Source organism: Diadema setosum, chromosome 7 (assembly GCF_964275005.1).
Source record: "Diadema setosum chromosome 7, eeDiaSeto1, whole genome shotgun sequence".
Lineage (NCBI taxonomy): Eukaryota > Metazoa > Echinodermata > Echinoidea > Diadematoida > Diadematidae > Diadema > Diadema setosum.
The window spans coordinates 16,481,997-16,501,830 of record NC_092691.1 but is presented as its reverse complement, the minus strand read 5'-3'; the positions used below and the strand labels follow the sequence as shown (position 1 = coordinate 16,501,830).

At 38.8% G+C, this 19,834-nt stretch overlaps 1 protein-coding gene across 1 annotated transcript in view; it reads right to left on the bottom strand.

Annotated features, from left to right (window-relative positions):
* The window catches only part of LOC140230918 (T-complex protein 1 subunit alpha-like), a 47,205-nt gene that overhangs the window by 10,866 nt on the left and 16,505 nt on the right, over positions 1-19,834 (bottom strand). The window contains exons 4-9 of the mRNA XM_072311057.1: positions 17,368-17,465; positions 16,681-16,791; positions 15,435-15,616; positions 10,542-10,668; positions 8,448-8,623; positions 4,897-5,020 (exon numbers count right to left, since the gene is read on the bottom strand). Of these exons, the coding sequence (XP_072167158.1) occupies positions 4,897-5,020; positions 8,448-8,623; positions 10,542-10,668; positions 15,435-15,616; positions 16,681-16,791; positions 17,368-17,465 (818 nt within the window). The remainder of the gene's footprint in view (positions 1-4,896; positions 5,021-8,447; positions 8,624-10,541; positions 10,669-15,434; positions 15,617-16,680; positions 16,792-17,367; positions 17,466-19,834) is intronic.

The window sequence follows — 19,834 nt, the reverse complement described above, 5'->3', positions numbered from 1 at the left end:
TGGGCAGATATTTAAAAAATTCATAACTTTTTGAAAGGATTGTCCGATTTTCCCCAAACTTTCACTGATATGTTTTACTAATATTGTTGCCTTCACTCAATCCACATGTCTATGAAGGTGGACTTGTCCTTTAAGTGAGGACTTAAAAAATTGTGAAACAGGTCAACCACCAAATCAGTTTCTAGTTTTCCATATTTTCTGTCAGGGCTATTCTTCTTCTACATTATTCTTAAGTTTGGGATCATAAAATGAATTGGAAAGTGGGTTTTCACAAGTTTTTTTCTACAACCCCTTTTTGGTAGAGTAGTGTGATCAGGTTTGTCTCAGAGAAAATTCTTTGAAAATCCAATGCACATTCTTCACTTTCAACTCAATAACTTTTGAAAGGACAATGCTACTGCTTTGAAAGTTGGCATCAAATATGGACAGAACATGTTAAAGGGGATTGTATAATTGTGACCCTGCACAAGAGTCAAGAGCAGCTTCTAAAAGAACAGACTTTAAAGGGATGGTACAGTATTGGTGGAAGCAAGGATTAGGCTTTTAACTTTTTCAGAGATAACCAAAAACCACTTATGAAATAGTACAGAGCATACCATTCTAAGACGAATTCAAAGTTTATATGATGAAAATCGGTTCTGGAATGGCTGAGACATCCAAAAAACAAAGTAAAATAAAGCGATCGGAATAAAGGTGGGTCCCACCTTTTAGTAAGATTGCTCTATTTTGCATATCTCGGCTATTTCAAAACCAATTTTCATGAAATAACCTTTGAATTCCTCTAAGAATTACATGCTTTTTCATATTTCATAAGAGGTTTCTCATTATCTCACCCAAAAATGTTAAAAACCTGTAGTTAGGTCTCAACCAAAACTATACGATCCTTTTGAGCTTTAAAATGATGTATCCCTTTAAGCTTTAAAATGTTAAACGATGTATCCCTCTAAGCTTTAAAATGATGTATAACTCAATTCAAATGGACTATCCTGACCTGTCTAAATGCTGAAAAGAAAGCACACACTCCAGAAAACGTGAACTGAGAAAAGAGGCTCTGAAGTACAGGGTCGATTCATAAGCTTGACCCGTTGAAGACAGACCAATTTTGCTACAACGTGCATTTCTCATAGACACTTGCCCGAGACTCGTCCTAAACGGGTTAATCTTTACCAAACGATGCTAGCTGTGTGATGAATGGGATAAAACACAGGAGGTAAACCACAGGAGCAACAATGAAGGGATGATCAAATCAAGCTGAAATTGAGCATGCTTTATTACCACATTCTGTCCATGATTAATGCCAACCTTCAAAGTAGTAGCATCATCCTTTCTAAAGTTATAAGTGTTGAAAGGGAAAAGTGTATTCAGAGCTTTTATGAAATGAAAAGGCACCTCTATAGACACACCTAATCACACTATACTACAAAAAAAAAAAAAAAGTGTTCTAGAAAAACTGTTATAAACATAATTTCCTGTTTATTTTATGACCCTAACCTTCAGCATAATGTAGAAGACTAGCTCTTTCAGAATATATGAAAAACTCAAGATTGGCTAAGTTAAAGTGAAAACATAGTGTTGGTAAGGGTCTGAGAACCCGTCTGGCACCATTTCATATTTGCTTGCAATACATCGAAAGAGTCTACAAAGAAACTTACCTGGCTGACGCGATTTGCTGGGATGAAGAGTCGTTTTGGAGTATTTTGAGATAAAAAATAAAAGACGGTAAACCGACTTTTATTCCAGAAGGATCCAGACTAACTCGGTCTCAGGGAAAACTCGACCCTATTTCAGACAATTTACACGCAGTTCGTGATCGCCATATTCTTCTGTATATTAATTGAACAGACAGGAAAGTGCATGCTAATCCTGTACAAAACAAATGGACAGTGCGGGGTCGTCAAGCGTATTATGCACATCACCCGAGTTGCTGAGATGCGCTGTCTTTGAAGTTGTTGTTGTTTATCAAGCGTGTTTGATTGTTTTTAGAGGTGCTTGATAGGCGCACACTAATTTTGCATGCACGCCAAAGAGGTTTTTTTTGATGTGCGCGTTGTATCAACTCGGACCATTACTGCGAGTAGCCAGAACGCGAAGCGCTATACAGGCCGCTCCCATAGTACAACACTGTACAATCCAGAGGGACAGCCAAGACAACTCAGCCCGCCATCAAAGCGAGGCCGAGTTGTCCCCGAGTCCGAGTTTAGCCTGACCCCGTTCGGGTAAGTTCTGAACCTTTTTGGTTAATATTTCGCATTTTCGTCGTTACCCATCGAATATCTTGTTATTACAGCGTTATTCTGCACATTTCTTAGGCATACGTTCACATTTGGGAGCGAAATTTCACAACTTTTGCAGCCGTACCAGAACTATGTTTTGGCTTTAACCCATGTCACCTATTTTTAATCCTCACACAAAAATCAGTGTGTGCGACTTTTTGTTGGTCTTATGATGCACAGTCACAATTTCAGCTTAATCTGATAATCCCTTCATTATTGTTGTTACGGTGGTTTACATCCTGTTTTTTGTCCCATCTGTCCCACAGCTAGTGTGGGTTATTAAAGATTAAGTGCTTGAATAGACCCTTCACTTCAGAGCTCCTTTTTCCCCGTTAACACTTTTGCAGAGTGTGTGTTTTCTTTCCAATGTTTAGATAGATTAGGAGAGTCCATTTGAACTGACTTATACATCATTTTAAAGCTTAGAGTCAGCTCTTTCAGAATCTGCCCTTAACTAAAAATCCATGTCTGGCGACTTTTTGTTGATTTTGTGGTGCAGGGTCACCTAGTACGTAGAATCACAGATATTGTACTTCCATCTGATGATTAACAAAACAAGAGACCCAGGGGTCTCGCGCTCACCCAAGTATCGCAAGTTCACCTTCCATGCATCCTTGCAGACTATTACCTGAGAACATTGCAAACTTTGGGGGGGGGGGGGGTAGCTCTGAAGGCTTCCATGGGAGGCATGATAACCATTAGCACATTCTATTACACTGGTATAAGTACCCTGTATTTAGAAAATTGGACTATGTAGTTTAAAAAAAAAAATGATCAAAATGTAAAAATTTCGATCCCCGCCGAACTCCTGGATCTACCATAAATAACCTTGAAAGTACATTCACAGATGAATTTTTTTTCCAGAGTATTTCTTGTTTTAAGCAATATTTTGTACAGTACGTACTGTCACCTTAGTGATAATTTCTGCCTAGTTTGGTGACAAATTTGACCATGTGTTTTCAAGAAGAATATGTGTCGGCCCCCTCAAGAAGAAGATGAAAATGTACAATTTAGGCCCCAATTTGGAGCACCCTCTCCCCCCCACCCCGTCACAAGGCTTAAGTGAAAATCCATTACGGGGTTTTTAAGAAGATGAAAATATAAAAAGTTTCAGCACCAGATGCTGGACGATGACTGATCGCAATAGCTCACTTAAAGCCCAAAGAAAGTTCTGGTACGCCTGCAAAAGTTGTCAAATTTTGCTCCAAAATGTGAACGTATGCCTAGGAAATGTGCGGAATAACGTTGTAATAACAAGATATTCGATGGGTAACGACGAAAATGGGAAATATTAACCAAAAAAATTCAGTCTTAGAACTTACCCAAACGGGGTCAGGCTAGACTCGGACTCGGGGATAACTCGGCCTCGCTTTGCTTGACGGCGGGATGAGTTGTATTGGTTGTCCCTCTGGATTGTACAGCGTTGTACTGTGCATATGGGAGCGGCCTGTATAAACTACATTGTAGCGTTCTGGCTACTCTTACTCGCAGTAATGGTCCGAGTTGTTACAACGCGCGCATCAAAAACCTCTTTGGCGCGCATGCAAAATTAGTGTGTGCCTCTCAAGCACCTCTAAAAACAATCAAAGACGCTTGATAAACAACAACAAAAACTTCAAAGACCGCGCGTCTCAGCAACTGAGGTGATGTGCGTATACTATATAGGCTTGAGGACCGCGCGCTGTCCATTTGTTTTGTACAGGATTAGCACACACTTTCCTGTCTGCTCATCAAGGCCTCGTTTGGTACCCGTAGTATAGAGTACTAACATGGCGATCACGAACTGTGTGTAAATTGTCTGAAATAGGGTCAAGTTTTCCCTGAGACCGAGTTAGTCTGGAGCCTTCTGGAATAAAAGTCGGTCTACCGACTTTTATTATTTTTCTCAAAATACTCCAAAACGACTCATCATTCTGGCAAACCGCATCAGCCAGGTAAGTTTCTTTGTAGACTCTTTCGATATATTGCAAGCAAATATGAAATCGTCGGCTGAGAATGATAAGGGCGTTAAGTTGCCACTAAACCCATAGGCCCGAATTCACGAAGGTGGTACAAATGAAACCATGGTTTAAACCATGGACAAAAACCACGGAGCGCCAAGTGTCGCATGGAATATTATCGTTACGAAATTGGTCATTTTGTCGACAAAATGACCGTTTCATTAACGAAATTATCATTTCGTGGACGAAATGTCCATTTAGTTACAAAATGTTGTCATTTCGTTACAAAAAATCATTTCATCGACGAAATGACTGATTTCGTAACGAAATATTCCATGCGACACTTGGCGCTCCATGGTTTTTGTCCATGGTTTAAACCATGGTTTCATTTGTACCACCTTCGTGAATTCGGGCCATAGTGTTCACGACCACTTAACGCCCTTCTCATTCATAACAGACGAAATGGTGCCAGTCGGGTTCTCAGGCCCTTACCAGAACTTTGTTTTCACTTTAAGTCTTCGGCTCAGGTGAGCTAAAATTTCTCTGTGTCATTTGGAGAACTTCTAAAAGCAAATGATACATGTTTGTATCTGGGTGACCACCAAAAACCAATAACACTTTAATATACATGCACAGCTTTCTGTGCTGAACACGTTCCACTTTTTTTCTATTCATGAACTTACCCCTTGATGAGGATTAGCTCATCATCTGAGATTCTCTCCTGTACAACCTCTTCAGCTTGTCCCACCATGGTGGGTTCAAAAGTCTCCTCTCCCTCAAGGTTGGCTAGAGTCACCACCATCTGGGCTGAAGAGGAAACATTTTTGTCGGAAATGGAAAAAAAAAATAATGAAATAAAATGAAAGGGAGATAATACATCATTTACACAACATGTGAGTGTGTCCAGAAGATTTTCCAATGTGAGAAAAGTCAAAACATGAAGAAAAGGGAAACTAGAAATGTCGCTACAGCGACTGGTTATACCCCCGCCAAACAACATTTCATAAGCTTTGGTCAAAACAACATTTCATAAGCTTTGGTCAAAAAAACTGAGGAAGTAGTTAAATCCGCAAGATCTTTCCTTGATCTTCTGCCATTAATATGCCGTTACCATGGCAACGTACTTTCGGGTACTGTCGAAAAATGCGTCTTGCACATCTACAACCAAAGGCACACATCTGTACCAAGTTTCATGGAAATTGGGCAAAAACTGAGGAAGTAGTTTGCAACACAAAATTTTCCATCATTTTGGCTCATAATATGTGAGCTGTTACCATGGCAACATACTTTTTGTCACTGTCAAGAAATGTGTCATGCTGACCTATATCCTAAGACAAACATTCAATATGAATTCCATGAGAATTGGAAGAACACTGATGAAACAGTTTTGCCATGAAGCATTTTGCCCCATATTTTACCAATAACATGCCGTTACCATGGCAACGCACTTTTTGCCACTGCGGAAATATGTGTCTTGCACATTAACATATTCAGATGAACATCTGTACCTAATTTCATAAAAATTGATCAAAAACTGTGGGAGGAGTTCGCAACGCAAGATTTGTACCCATTTTTGCCCATAATATGCCGTTACCATGGCAACGTACTTTTGGGTACTGTCAAAAAATACGTCTTGCACATCTACAACCCAAGGCATACATCTGTGCCAAGTTTTATGGGAATCGGTTGAAAACTGAGGAAGTAGTTCGCGACGCAAGATTTGCAACGGACCGCCCGACCGTCCGCTGATTCCTAACCCCCTTCAAACTTCGTTTGGCGGGGGTATAAAAAGTCAAACTCTGGGAGAAACATACGCAGTTACAAAGGTACACGTACCATGCCAAGGTGATAGGAATCGGTGTAGGTAACAAATATTCCAACAGGACTGTCTGTACTTTGTAAGGTAGCAGGTGAGTGCTTGCTACTGTTTACTCCTAAAATGTGCTTTGATTCTCTGTTTAAGAGAACATATCTTGATTCAAAAACAGTACTTGTAGTTCCATTTTTTTCTCATAATGTTTCCCTACTCATTATGCGAACACATGGGTATCATTGCCTATGATATTGCATATTGTTATATAATTATGATAGTGAGAGAAAAGTATAAATCTTGTGACCCATCACAAATTTACCATTTTCAAACTGGACTTTGGTAAAATATTTGCAAGTAATTTCAGACATAGTATTAACCCTAAAAAGACTGGGGGGGGGCTAAAAGGCCCCCCTTGATATAAACTGTGATCATTTTGTAAAGTTTAAAGATTTTGCACTGTTGTTTCATGACTTTTTTGTTTAAAGAGTTTTTGCACAACTTTTAATACCAAATTTGCATGCCAAGCATGTACGATTACAGAGTTATGTCACATCTTCGCATGCTATGTCAAGAAAAATTTGATTTTTTTCTTTCATTTGTTTTTGCGTGAAGTCAATGGGGGCTGGAATAATATAATACAAATACCACTTTCAAACTATATTTTCATTGGATTCTTTTTAGTTAATGCCATTTGTGAATACAAACTCTTCTAGATTATAAAACAATGAAATACATTAGATTAAAAAAAATACATAAGGAAATAATGCAAATTATAGAAATGCATGCATACAACTGTATATTCTTAATTATGTATACTTTTATTACCAGGTAGTAGACCTTGTTTAGCATTTTTTTTTTCTTGTTTTTTTTTAATTCAAGTTTTTCTTCAGTTTTCTCTCGGTTTTCTTCAGGCTAACTACGAGGCCAAATATCTTAGAAGTAACTGCGAAGCAGGATGTTAAGCACTGGAGAGCTGGCTCTGAATGAACAATAATAGCGGCATCATCTGCAAAGACTAGCTCACGGAAAAGTTGCTAATGTGTTTTATTGAGTTTGCAGATGCCTCAGATGAATAGACTGCCATCTGTGCAGTACCGCATGTAAACAACATCTTTGTTGTTGAAGTCTTCCATGCCTTGTTTGAGCATCATACTGAAGAAGATAGTAAAGAGGATTGGTGCAAGAACGTAGCCTTCTGTATGCCATTGGAACCCTATGCCACGAAGGGTTCAGACAGATCACTGCTATATCTAACCAGCCTTGTTGGTTTTCATGCAGTTGGATAACCATGTTGAAGGACTTCAGGGGACAACCCAGGCGCTCCTTAATTTGCTAAAGCCCTTTTTTTTTGCTCACAATGTCGAAGGCTTTATTGAGGTCAACAAGGAAAAGTCCCTTGTTTTGTTCTGTACACATTTCTTCAACATCCATTGGAGTGACTTTGTCCCCAACATCAAAGTACTTGAGCTGGCAGAGATCACAAGCATCAAAGCTATGCTGATGAAAACCCAACTGGGCTGGGCTGGCCATGTCTCAAGAATGGAAGCCCATCCCCTTCCTATGGTTGTAATGTATGGTGAGCTCTCTTCTGGACACAAAGACAAAGGTGCACCCAGAAAGAGATACAAGGACTGCTTGCAGAAATCCGTAAATGCCTGCTCCAAATTGACTACCAACAATGAGCTGCTATTGCCCCCGACATCAATAGCACTTCACTTTCTGGCTGGCAGCAGCCTCCTTCAAAAACGATTGATAAGGTACACCAGCCCGCCTGATGATGAATGCAGTGATGGATAGGCACAACTGTCCCTTCTTCTTGTATCACATCGTAGAATGTTTTAACAGGTATGTTGTTGCTTTACAACAAGAGATCCGTAAGTCGAGCGCTCACCCAAGTCATTCCACCATAGGCAAATTATTTTGAAAATCTAGAGAGTCCAGGAATTCTGCACGCCCCTTGGGCAAAAGCACCCTAATTTTGTGGTATGTTTTGGCCCAGCCCTAGAAGCTCCCCTACGACCACCACTACTATTTGTTCAAACTATAACCCCCTCCATACATTTACGATTCCTGCCAAGTGTGGTCAAAATCAAGCAACCCGTTTTCAAGATGATGAAAATGTCAATAACCCCAACCCTATAACCCCCTCCATCCATTTACGATTCTTGTCAAGTGTGGTCAAAATCAAACAACCCATTTTCAAGATGATGAAAATGTCAAAATCATTCAAATGGAGCTAATTCGGGATATTTGAGCCCCATCATATAGGCTGCCCATGGAACAGACACTGTTCAGTGAGTGATCACAGAATTTGCACCACTCAGCTCAAACAAGCTAAAAAGGAAGTGAATAAATCCCCATCTGTTTTCAGACAGGGGAAGAGATATTACATTATACTAAATATCATAGAAACAATTCTACCTCCAGTTGCTTTGGCAATCCTCTTGAGATCCTGTTTCCTACATCTCCTGACTGCCATAGCACCAGCCTCAACAAAGTACTTGAGGCACAGGTCATCAATACCACCAGTGGTCAAGATCACATTGGCTCCAGCATCTAGGATTTTCTGGATGCGCTCCTTTGTGATGTCAGACTCTCTGGAAAAAAAAAAAGCCACACACAGACACATAAAGTAGAAAGATGAGCCTTTCAATAGGTACTGCTGAACATTAGGTTTAAAGGGGATGGCTAGTAACTGATCAGTGGGAATCAGTGGGAATGCTGGGGGATGATTGTTCCAATTCTTGTGGGATTCATTTCAGAGTACATTATATATCTATTGTTGTGTGAAAATAATTTGCTTCAGAACGGTCTCATATTCAAGTAATGTGCAGTTTAATGCCCCGTCACTGTACAGGCATGCTAACCTGGAAACATTAAACTGCACATTACTTGAATATGAGACCATTCTGAAGCAAATAATTTTCATAAAACAATAGATATATAATGTACTCTGAAATGAATCCCACAAGAATTAGAACAATCATCCCCCAGCATTCTCACTGATTTCCACTGATCAGTTACTAGCCATCCCCTTTAAGAGATGCCACACCACAAATACGGAATATTTTGCGCATTCCTCGGTGTTATACCATATCTGTAAAAACTCAAAATATGTGACCCGCTACAACAAGAGGATCCTAAAGTCGCTGACAGCTGAGTCAAGAAAATCGAGTTTGAAGTTGCATCATCAAAATTGGTCAAAACATTCGGATTTCTGTTTTTGGCATAATTTTCTAGTCTAATGTTTTGTCTATCATCTGCCGAAATTTAGAAGCTAAATGATCAAAGGAAAGGCAAGAAATCAGCGTTTTTCTGAGCCATGATTTTCCGACTTTCAACATAACAGAAACGTGTCCAAAGATTTGGATTTAGTGCTGCAGCTAGACTCTGCCCCTAGCAACGAGGGAGGGATCTTATTGGTCACTGCGTGGCATCCTGATTACTGATTGGTTGTGCAAAGACCGCTGGCGCTCAGCTTGAATGAATATCATGGAGGTCGCTAGGAGCATGCCTTCTATTGTCAAGCGGTGAAAACTGTCTTGCCTCCTGTTGACCATGATAGCGTTGGAAGGAAATCTTTGAAGGCGTTTTTTTTCGAAACTCTGATTTCCTCGACTACTTGACATGCGCCAATAAAATCATCGATATCTCCGCAACTGAGTACTAGTAATTATACTATGAGATGTGTATATGAAATTAACGTAGAAGAGTATGGGAATAATGTGATGTCATTTTCAGAAAATTGTCCTCCCCCGACTTTTGGATCCTTTTGTTGTAGCGGGTCACATATTATTGAAGGTGATTAATATCCCATCTAACAATTCTGTACTGGTACACTGCTGATAAAAATGAACAGTAACTTTACATACTGTATGCACTGTAAATACATTTGTAATGAGTACAATATTGCTACACAGACATTACAAGTATGCCAAATTTCTTTTGATTCACTTAAAAAATGGAAAAATTGTACTCACTTTCACCTGATTTTGGGGCCATAATGTGCTCTTACCATGGAAATACATGGTCTGCTAACTCTACAAAATAGTTTTGCACAACTTTACATGACAATCATCACATGCCAATTTTTTTCTAAATCACTTCATAAAATTTAAAGTTTAGAACTCGCCCTAGAAGTATTACCATTTGTAGTCTGTGGAAAATAACACAATTGGAGGGGGGTGGGGACTACACATGATGATGATTTCCTTTCTTATTTGATAAAACTTTCAAGAAAATGATACAATAAAATTTGTAAAGCTTGCTGAGCTTATGAAAGTGCAGGCACCTGGATAATCAGCATGGTTCATAATGTCCCCTTGGGATGGGGTATGAAATGGTCAAAACAGAACACCCTTACCAGTATCCTACGAGTCTGTCATCTGAATTCAATGACGCTGTTATTCATGTGCAGCATACCCACCCACTGATTCCGAGCATCATAACACAGAAGGGTTGGGGGGGGGGGGGGACAGAACAAGGCACAATAGTTTGACTTTAAACAATCCTGACCTTTTCCTAATGGCCTCTAGCTTCTCTGGATCTTCCACCGTCACATGAACACCAAGATGCATCTTTGTCTTTTGCAGACTGAAGTCCAGACAGGCCAACTTTGCACCTACAATACGCTTGGGCATAGCTGTAGATGGGGAGAAAAAAAGTCTCAAACATGCACTTTTTGTGAAGATATTAAAAACCATCTTGGTTAGTCACATATCAAATGATCAGCATTTGAGTAAACATGACCATGTTTACGTGCACAGAGTTGAAGGGTGATGCTGCAAAGCTGGCTACTATGAAACTTATCTGGTTGACGGTATGTTTACATTAAGTATTTTGACCTAAAAACTAAAACAGATGATGGCTTTTGTTGTCCAGAACATGCAGGATGTTTTAACTGCAAGATTTGAAATGCTATTTCAACACAGTAATAAGTCCCTGCGTAGAGTAAAAAACCCTTCTGATGAATTATTCTGCATGTTGTCATCTACTGAATGGGGGATTTCAAATTTGGAGCTAAAGCTGGCGGCAGTGCTACCTCGACACTAGCATCAGCAATAATCCTGAACTTGAAATCAGTTGGTGTTTTAGAAGGTTGATCTCAAAGATATGACATAATTTTGGTAGCTTATGTTGGGCCCAGTGTTGCATGTTGTCTGCTGAACCGAGCTCCACCATTTGTGTTAGCCATTGACATGCTTTTTCCCAATTGGCTAACACCAGCCCCCTGGGCTTACCAAATTTGTCATTTTAAAGGACAAGTCCACCTTCATATACATGTGGATTGAGTGAAGGCAACAATATTAGTAGAGCACATCAGCGAAAGTTTGGGGAAAATTGGACAATCCGTTCAAAAGATGTGAATTTTTAAAGTATCTGCACAGTCACTGCTGGATGAGAAGACTACTACAGTGTATGATGTCACATGCATACAACGATATAAGGAAAATAAAAAGAGAATTTCACAAAACTTTACTTTTTGAATAAAGTGCACATTTCTTCGACTTGTCACTGATGTATATATATTTCATCACTTTATTGATATACAAATCGAACAAAGGAATACATAAATACAAAACAGAGAAGCCCAGGACATAACTGGATAAACAGAATAAGCAGGGCATATACATAAATATCACACAATGTTACAGAAGATTTATGAATATAAATGCATATAACTTTGACAGAATCATACACATATTCAAAGTGTGAAAAATATTGTATAAGCAGGCAAAAGGATAAGAAATGAGACCAGAAAGATTAAGAGTAGAGAAAATGGAAACTAAGAAAGAAAAAGGAGAAAAGTAAAATAGCATGAAGAAGAAGAAAAAGAAGAAGAAGAAAACTAGGACAAGTGTAGTACATACTTAAAAAATGATATTATAGGTAATATTATTCCCCCTGCCTTCTGAAAGAGAGAAGTCAAGTGTTCTTTTGTTATGCGAGAAAAGTGAAAATATGTTGAATTTTCTTTATTCTTTATATCGTTCTACACATGTGACATCACAAGCTATAGTAGTCTTCTCATCAAGCCGTGACTGAGCAGAAACTTCAAAAATTCATAACTTTTGAACGGAGTGTCCAATTTTCTTCAAACTCTCACTGATGTCTTCTACTAATATAGCTGCATTCACTCAACCCAAATGTCTATGAAGGTGAACTTGTCCTTTAAGTTAGGTGCTATAACGCATATATGTATTGTATGAGACCTACATTCACATCCCCGCTCACCATTCACTACATGAACAGCCTGCATTCAACTGCAATAATCTTTTGTGGAAAGGACACTCTAGACAAGGCAATAAAAATCTGTGCCTGGGAACAAAAATAAGACACTCACCACCATCACATTATTCAATTTTCACACTTGCAGACTTCCATAGGGGCTTTGTAGATTTAGTAAAAAGGACATACACCTACAGACAAAAATCATATTCTTTCTCCATCCACTGGTCCCTTCTGCCACTAATAACAAATGAAGATTTGCTTCAAGTCTTCAGCCCCTTGGACCAATGACAGCCATCGTGAGGTAACCAAAGAACTACTTTTATTCCTCACTGACAGAAGTACTTGTACATGAGGAAACTTGGCTCAAGTTTGATTCAAGTTAATCATTGGAAGACCATGGGTACACACAGTCTATACCAAAAGAAACTTTCTGTTAATTAATGTTAACATTAACATTCTCAATGACGATAAGTAACGGTTGACAATGCAAGCAAACATTTGTGAAAAACTAACGATAGCTAAAGCAAGAGCTAACATGAGATTTTGGCTTTGGAAAGACACCTGGCACATATCAAGAGGTAATGCAAAACTTGGCATGTCATGGAAATTCTTTGACGAAATCAGATGCCCAAAAATCGGACCAATCGCAGTTGTTTTTTTCTGCAGTTCCTTGTTCAGTGGGTACACGCTCAACAAAGAAACTGAAATCAAGTGGTTTGTGTGTCATTTTGAGTTTATACTAACCATTTGCCCTCATCCATTTTCTACCTTTTGCTCACCTTTACTTCTACTTTCTCCTATTATCCTTCATTTTTCTAAGTATGAACATATTTTTGGGGAGTGTTGTTGGGTTTGTTTTAAGTGATTAGAAATGTTATTTTGCTGCAATTGAGAGGTGAGTTTCTGTTTGCACATTGCATGTATGATTTGTGTGACGATGTGTATGTGTCTGTAGATGTGATCAATATGTACGTTCTTACTTAGCATTTTTCATGTGTTTCGTATGTAGCCTCTCTCACAAGTGTCGCTACGAACATTTTATTTTCATTTCACTTCAGTCCTGTAAGTTGTTCTCGAACCTCTGGTCTGTTGATACGAGTTCTTGACTCTTTTCATGTCATTTCATCCTTTCCTTTTCATTTCGAAACGGTCGTTCTATCAAAACTTTTGTGTTTAATTAGTATATTGGCAGTTTGTCCCTTTTTGCTGGAATATTTAACATCTTTAGAAAAAAGTTTTGTTCGTTTGCTTTGCTCATATTTGGAGAAACGTGGGCTTTAGTAAATGCACTCTCATTTACACCCAGCCAAGGTATTATTTCAGATAATTATCAACTGTACAATGCTTACATGTCCCTTCTAAATCTTCTTTTTTTTCCAATCTTTCCGGCTTCGTGTTAACACGAGAAAAAGAATTTCAACAGAAAATGGAAAACAGCTGAAGAGACTGCCTTCATCACCTTGCACTGAGCTGCTGTTGACAAATTTAGGTACAATGTACAATGTGGTTGAAGTTAGTAATTAATTCCTTTTTGAAGGCTGTCAGATTATGTGCTGATCAAAACTACAGAAGGGATATCGATGGATGACCGCTAGGTTGCTTGCCGAGTCAAACATGGCTGTCATATGTACGACAGTTGCATACTATAGTTTCTTTCGGGGGGGGGGGGGGGGGGGGAGGGGGCATTCTGAGAAATAATGTCACTATATATTGAATTGAAAAATAAGAAAGCCTGTGAAACCGACAATCAATGTATAAAATCGAGGAAACTTACCAAATCCGGTCAACAGAGTTAAATTTTACATACTATTTCTGTAGTGAATATTTCCAGGGACGAACGTAGACTGTGACATTAACAAGACTTCGTGGATTAGGTACATGAAATCACACAATTGAAATGATTGAATGTTGTGGGATGTGCAGCATTGAGCTGTCTTACTCCTCGTCCCTGGCCTGCTGGCCATCTACATAGTGGTGTGATCTAGTATTACTGTATTAAGTGGATATTTTGCGTGACTAATTTTTCGTGCCCGGCTGGGTAAGATGAGTTTCACATGTTTTTAATTCTGCGGAATCAAGACATCAACTACTGGAATATATGGCAAGAAAAATATTTGTGTGCTTTTATTTCGCGCTAGTTTCTGGTTGCGCAAAATGCGCAAAAATTTCAACACCGTGAAAATTTCCACTTTTACAGTACACTAAAGCATTTGAGTTGTAGGTGAGCCTATCTCCCTGCACCAACTACTAGTACTCTGTTACATGTACCTACTTATTGTATTCGGTTGTATGCACGCGATCAAGCAAGCAGCAGCTGTCACTGTCATGATGATCACGTGGAGTTTCGAGTAGTGTTGCATGACTGACTTTCATATTGAACAGGCATACAAAATCTTATCTTGTAATGTAATGAATATCTTCCACCCATAGAAAACCTGTGAAAAATGCAGAAAACAGATGATTGAATCTTCTGCTGAAGTCTCGCAATATACGAGATCTGCTGCCAAACCGCTGGACATGTCCACAAACATAAATCAACCCATTCTTCCCGCAATTCTCCAAGAGCCCCCAATGCCCCCAAACGAGATTCTTTTTGCAGGTCGACAGATAACGGACAGGTTGGTAATCCACCTGTATGAGAGCAGTCAAGGGGTACATGTATTCCCTTCCCATAGTCAACTATGTGCCATCGAACAATGAAAGTATTGATCAGGCCCTAGGTATGAATAGAGCATGTGCTGATGGGCTAACAGACTCTTTTGTTGCTTCACAAAACGAGGCACTTTACTGGGGTCAGTGAACACCAATATCTACTGAGCTCTGCCTTGATCGCTATGTACATCTTTATATGAGTTTTACAGCAAAACAGGAGCAAACTACATAGGAAAAAAGGTAGATGATACTGCGATATGTGCAATTTTCCTACAGAAAGAGAACAAATTCTGATAGAACAAACTCCAGTCTTTCTTTCAAAGTCATTTTTCTGGGCAGAGGCGATCATCACTAATGCTAATGTTAATGTTAACGTAAACTTTTTAATACTGCATGTATGCATGGCACATAATGCCTACCATGAAGAAACAATGCATAAAAGCTAACACGAGCCAAAACCGGAGAAAACTGAAAGCTACAAAATTTGTGAAAATTTTCAATGCCTACTGTGAATTATAATCATACCTTGTGATGCCACTGTGCAATTGAGTGCATAGCCATCAACCAAAATGGATTCCTTGGAGCTCTTGCCATGGGCCTTTAGGAGGTTGATTGATTTGATAGGACACTTGACTGCTCCCTTGGCATCAGTGGTCTTCACTGCCTGAGCAGCATTGTAGATCATTTCAGACCAGAAGTCTGGGTCTCTGCATCATCAGGAGGATGTGAAAAGAAGTTATATCAGAACATGATCATGCTAACATGTCTTCCACCATAAAATTAGGCAATTTGTTTAATCTGTCTGAAATCAAATCACCTGTTCATTTACCACTTCCCATAATCATCAATCATTTACTGTATACGCCATAATATTTAGCGAGTATAATATTTTTCATGAATCCGGACTTCCCAACAATTTCGCGAGTGGTTAAATTTGCGATCGTGGAGTATGGTAATGAACGGAGAAATGTATGCAGGCACATGGCATGTCCAGATCAGTTAATATTTTTGCATGTTGGTAACTTTGCGATAGCACCCAACTTTTGAAATTTGCTAATATAAAAACCCAGCGACATACTGTACAGTGTACATGGCATACAGTATTTGATATTTTTGAGACTTGATGCATAAACAGTCCTCTCATAACATGTAGACCAATTGTTGTACGACAGACCCCAGGAAAAGGGGAATAAACAGTGCATGGCAAGTTGCTTTTTCACTACAAGCTGCATTAAAAGGTTGTCCCTTTTTTTTTCACGACTGCTCATGAGTAATTAACACCAAATGAACATGAAATCAGATAGGGAGACAAGTCCTTCTTTTAAAGGTATGAAGTTGAATTGCATGGTTTCATGACATCCTAGCACCATTTTGTAGCAATCAAGCTAAGGCCTAAAAATATATGTACTTCTTTAAACTATCAAGGTGCTATTACAGTCAATTTATTCTCTTACTATGTGCAACATACAATTGTTACTGACACACTGATCTCATAACCACTACATGGCTGAACTCAATAGTGCACTGCAGATTTTATCCTTTCACAAATTGCTGCTGGCATCAAAAGTAGAGTGAACAACCAAGAATTTTTCTCTCTTTTTTTTTTCCCTGTTGAAGGTGGAATACAGCAAGACACGGTAAATGCTAGGAGCAGGGAAGTTGCTAGGAGTTAGTGAAAGTTGGTAACAGCAAACAAATACCGGTACTTGTTGGGGAAGGCAGGACATTCCACCATTTCCACTGCTGCTGGGCATTTGAAACTTTATCTCACCTCCCAATAAGTTTTGAAGACATGGAAGTTTTGGCAGCATTGATGATGCTCTCTTTGCCCAGTTCATCTGTGCTGATGGTCAGATGCTCCTGGATGTAACGGCATGCTTCCCTGCAGAGTTCCAAGTCAAGAACAATGAAGGGTCTTAAGCTTCAGTGTATTTGGCTCTACCTCCACAATTTATTCACCAGATGCCATTCACTGCCATATTTTCTGTTTGTTTGCTCTTTTTTTTTTTGTTTCTACATGTTACTTATGGGAAGAGTCTCTCCATAAATCACTGATGATCAAAGAGGACAAGTTTAATTTCATATTATCACCTACCCATTTCACTTAATCTCTCTTCATGTCAAGAGTGAATTTGACTGATAATCAAAAGTAGCACTTCATTACATCACTGAAGATCAAAGAATACAATTTCAATTTCATATCCCTAATCCATTTCACTTAATCTCTTTACGTATCAATCATAACTATAAGCTTCTGAAGGAAAGATTATTTAGTACCTGTGACTATATGAAGCTTTTTAATTTGAGGCAAACTAACAAAATTATATCAAGCTGTAAAGCAGCTTGACTTCGGAGTAGCATCACTGATTACATTGATCACTGATCTTATGAGCATCCAACTAAAAACAAAAATATGTAATTCTTCCATGCTAAGACCAGACAGGCTAGACCTCCTTACTTGCAGGCTAATCTATATCCACTGATGATGGTAGTTGGGTGGATCTTCTGTTTCACAAGTTCATCAGCATTCTTTAATAGCTCTGCAGCAATGATAACCTAAAATGGAAGTGAATAACCCAACAGAAGAGATCAAAATGACAGAAAGTAAAACAAAACACCATTACCACCACTGATTTACAGGCCATCTATTTTCTCACATTGCATGTACAACGCTCACCTGTAAAATGTTTTTCTTTTTCTCAATCCAACAAAGAAAGATAAACTATGATCAATGTCAAATCACCAAATTGAATATTTTCCTATTTGAATGGTCCATGAGCAATTTGGAAATACAAATGCCAGTTTAATTATGAATACTTGCAACAATGTGAATATAGAGACAAATATTAGTGATCACTAGTACTCTGTATTTTATTAGTAAGTCTAGCAGGAAAATAACTGAAATACCCAAACACATTTTACATTTTTGCCAAAATGTATCTACACATTTGGCCACCTTGTTGCACTGAGAAAACAATATGTCGTAAATACTTCTTGATACTACATTTTTTAAAGATAGGACATCATGTAATCAAATATCAAACACACTAATACAGTTGAAGTATGATGATCTAAAACAAGTGGATGGTACTAATGATAGTGAAAATATAATTCATTTCTTTTTTCACCTGTATGCATCTCTTTGTACTCTTTGTACCTCCCTTTCTCTTTTGAATAAAAATCAACAGGGAGAACACCCAGGCACCTAATCAAAATTATGCTACTAAAAAAAAAAAAAAAAAAAAAAAAAAAAAAAAAAAAAAAAAAAAACACAATTGATGGACTCATTTGGAACAGAGGCTCTCAGTTTAAACAGTACTTTTTTGGTAATTGTGTATGCAAGATTAATTATACCTGTAGGCCTAGGGGTCTAGCGCTAACCTGAGTATTGCAAGTTCATCCTCCACGCATTCTTACAGACTAAGAACATAGACTTGGGGGGGGGGGGGGAGGGAGGGGTTTGAGGGCCTAGGGGTCATGGTGTCCATTTGTACATCCTGGCTATATTACCTGCCAAATTCGTAGTAAATTCGACAATGCATTTTCAAAAAGATGTTAATGTGAAACTGGTCCCCAATGCAGTCCAGGATCTGCCATAAACAAACTTGAAGTGCACTCACATGTATTGAGAGTTTTTCTGGTTTTATAGAAGGAGTTGGATTGTTTTAATTTTTTTTTTAAACCCACTTTTAAACAAGGACCAAAACAGGTGAAAAGGCTCAAGTCAATCTCTGGTTGTTTGTATTCTCTGAAAGAACAATATTTTTCTTCTATATAATTCTAAACCTTGGGATCATAAAGAGAATGGGAAATTTTTCATACTATGCAGTTTTTCTATATTTTTTTCAGAATAGTTTCATTAGGTATGTCTGAGAGGCCCTGTTTCCTTTCTTCAAAACCCTTTAAAGCTGTATACACTCCCATACACTTTCAACTCTAATCATAAAGACAATGCTTCTGCATTGAAAGTTCCAGTCATGACTGGAGTATGCTTATAGAGTGTGCAAAATTTAAGCTTAATCTGATAATCCCTTCACTGTGGTTGCTATGGAGATTCACATCCCTTTGTGTGTGTGTGTGTGTGTGTGTGTGTGTGTGTGTGTTGTTTGCCCATTCATTGCACAGGGCTCAGTTTGGTGAGATGAATAGACCTAAACTTCAAACCTCTTTTCTCAGTAATCAGTTTTCCAGAATGTGTACTTTCTTTCCTGTACTTAAAGATATAATTACTTGTAGGTTAAGAAAGTCCATCTGTATTGAGTTATTGTAAAATGGGGAATGTTCGCGTGCATTTTGATTTTGCGAATTTCGCGAGTGGCAATATTCGCAAAATTAAAATGCACCTGAAAGTTCTTGCCTATACAATATGCATTGGATGCCAGTGGCAAGTCCCGAAAATTTAATGCTGAGAGAAAGGCCGTTGGCTCCAATTCGCGAAATTTTCATGCCACGAATATATTGTGTTTTACAGTATACTTTATTCTAAAGCTGACTGTTCCGCCATCATCTGCCCTTAACTAAAAATCCATGTCTGGTGACTTGTCGGTGGTCTTTTGATGCAGGTTTACAAATGGAGATATTTGTTATTCCTTAGTGTCTAGCATTCTGGTAGCTCTAGGTCCCCGTTTACAGTGCGGGGCTGGGCCGCAGCTCGGCCGCGGCCGAGCCCGCCTTCATTTCAGTGTAAACGCGCAAAAGGCCAAATGCGAGGCCAAAATTAGCCCCGCATTTGGCCACGCTCTGGGGCCCGCTGCATAAAAGTTACAATTATGGTAACTTTGCCATCCAATGGTAACTACCATGGCAACAATACTCAACAGCCAATCAAAATCAAGAATTCCATGGAAGTTGTAGACAGGCAGGAAAGGAATGGGCTTTATATTGCTTTATATCATATGAGGTATTTCGTGCCACACCCTGCCAAG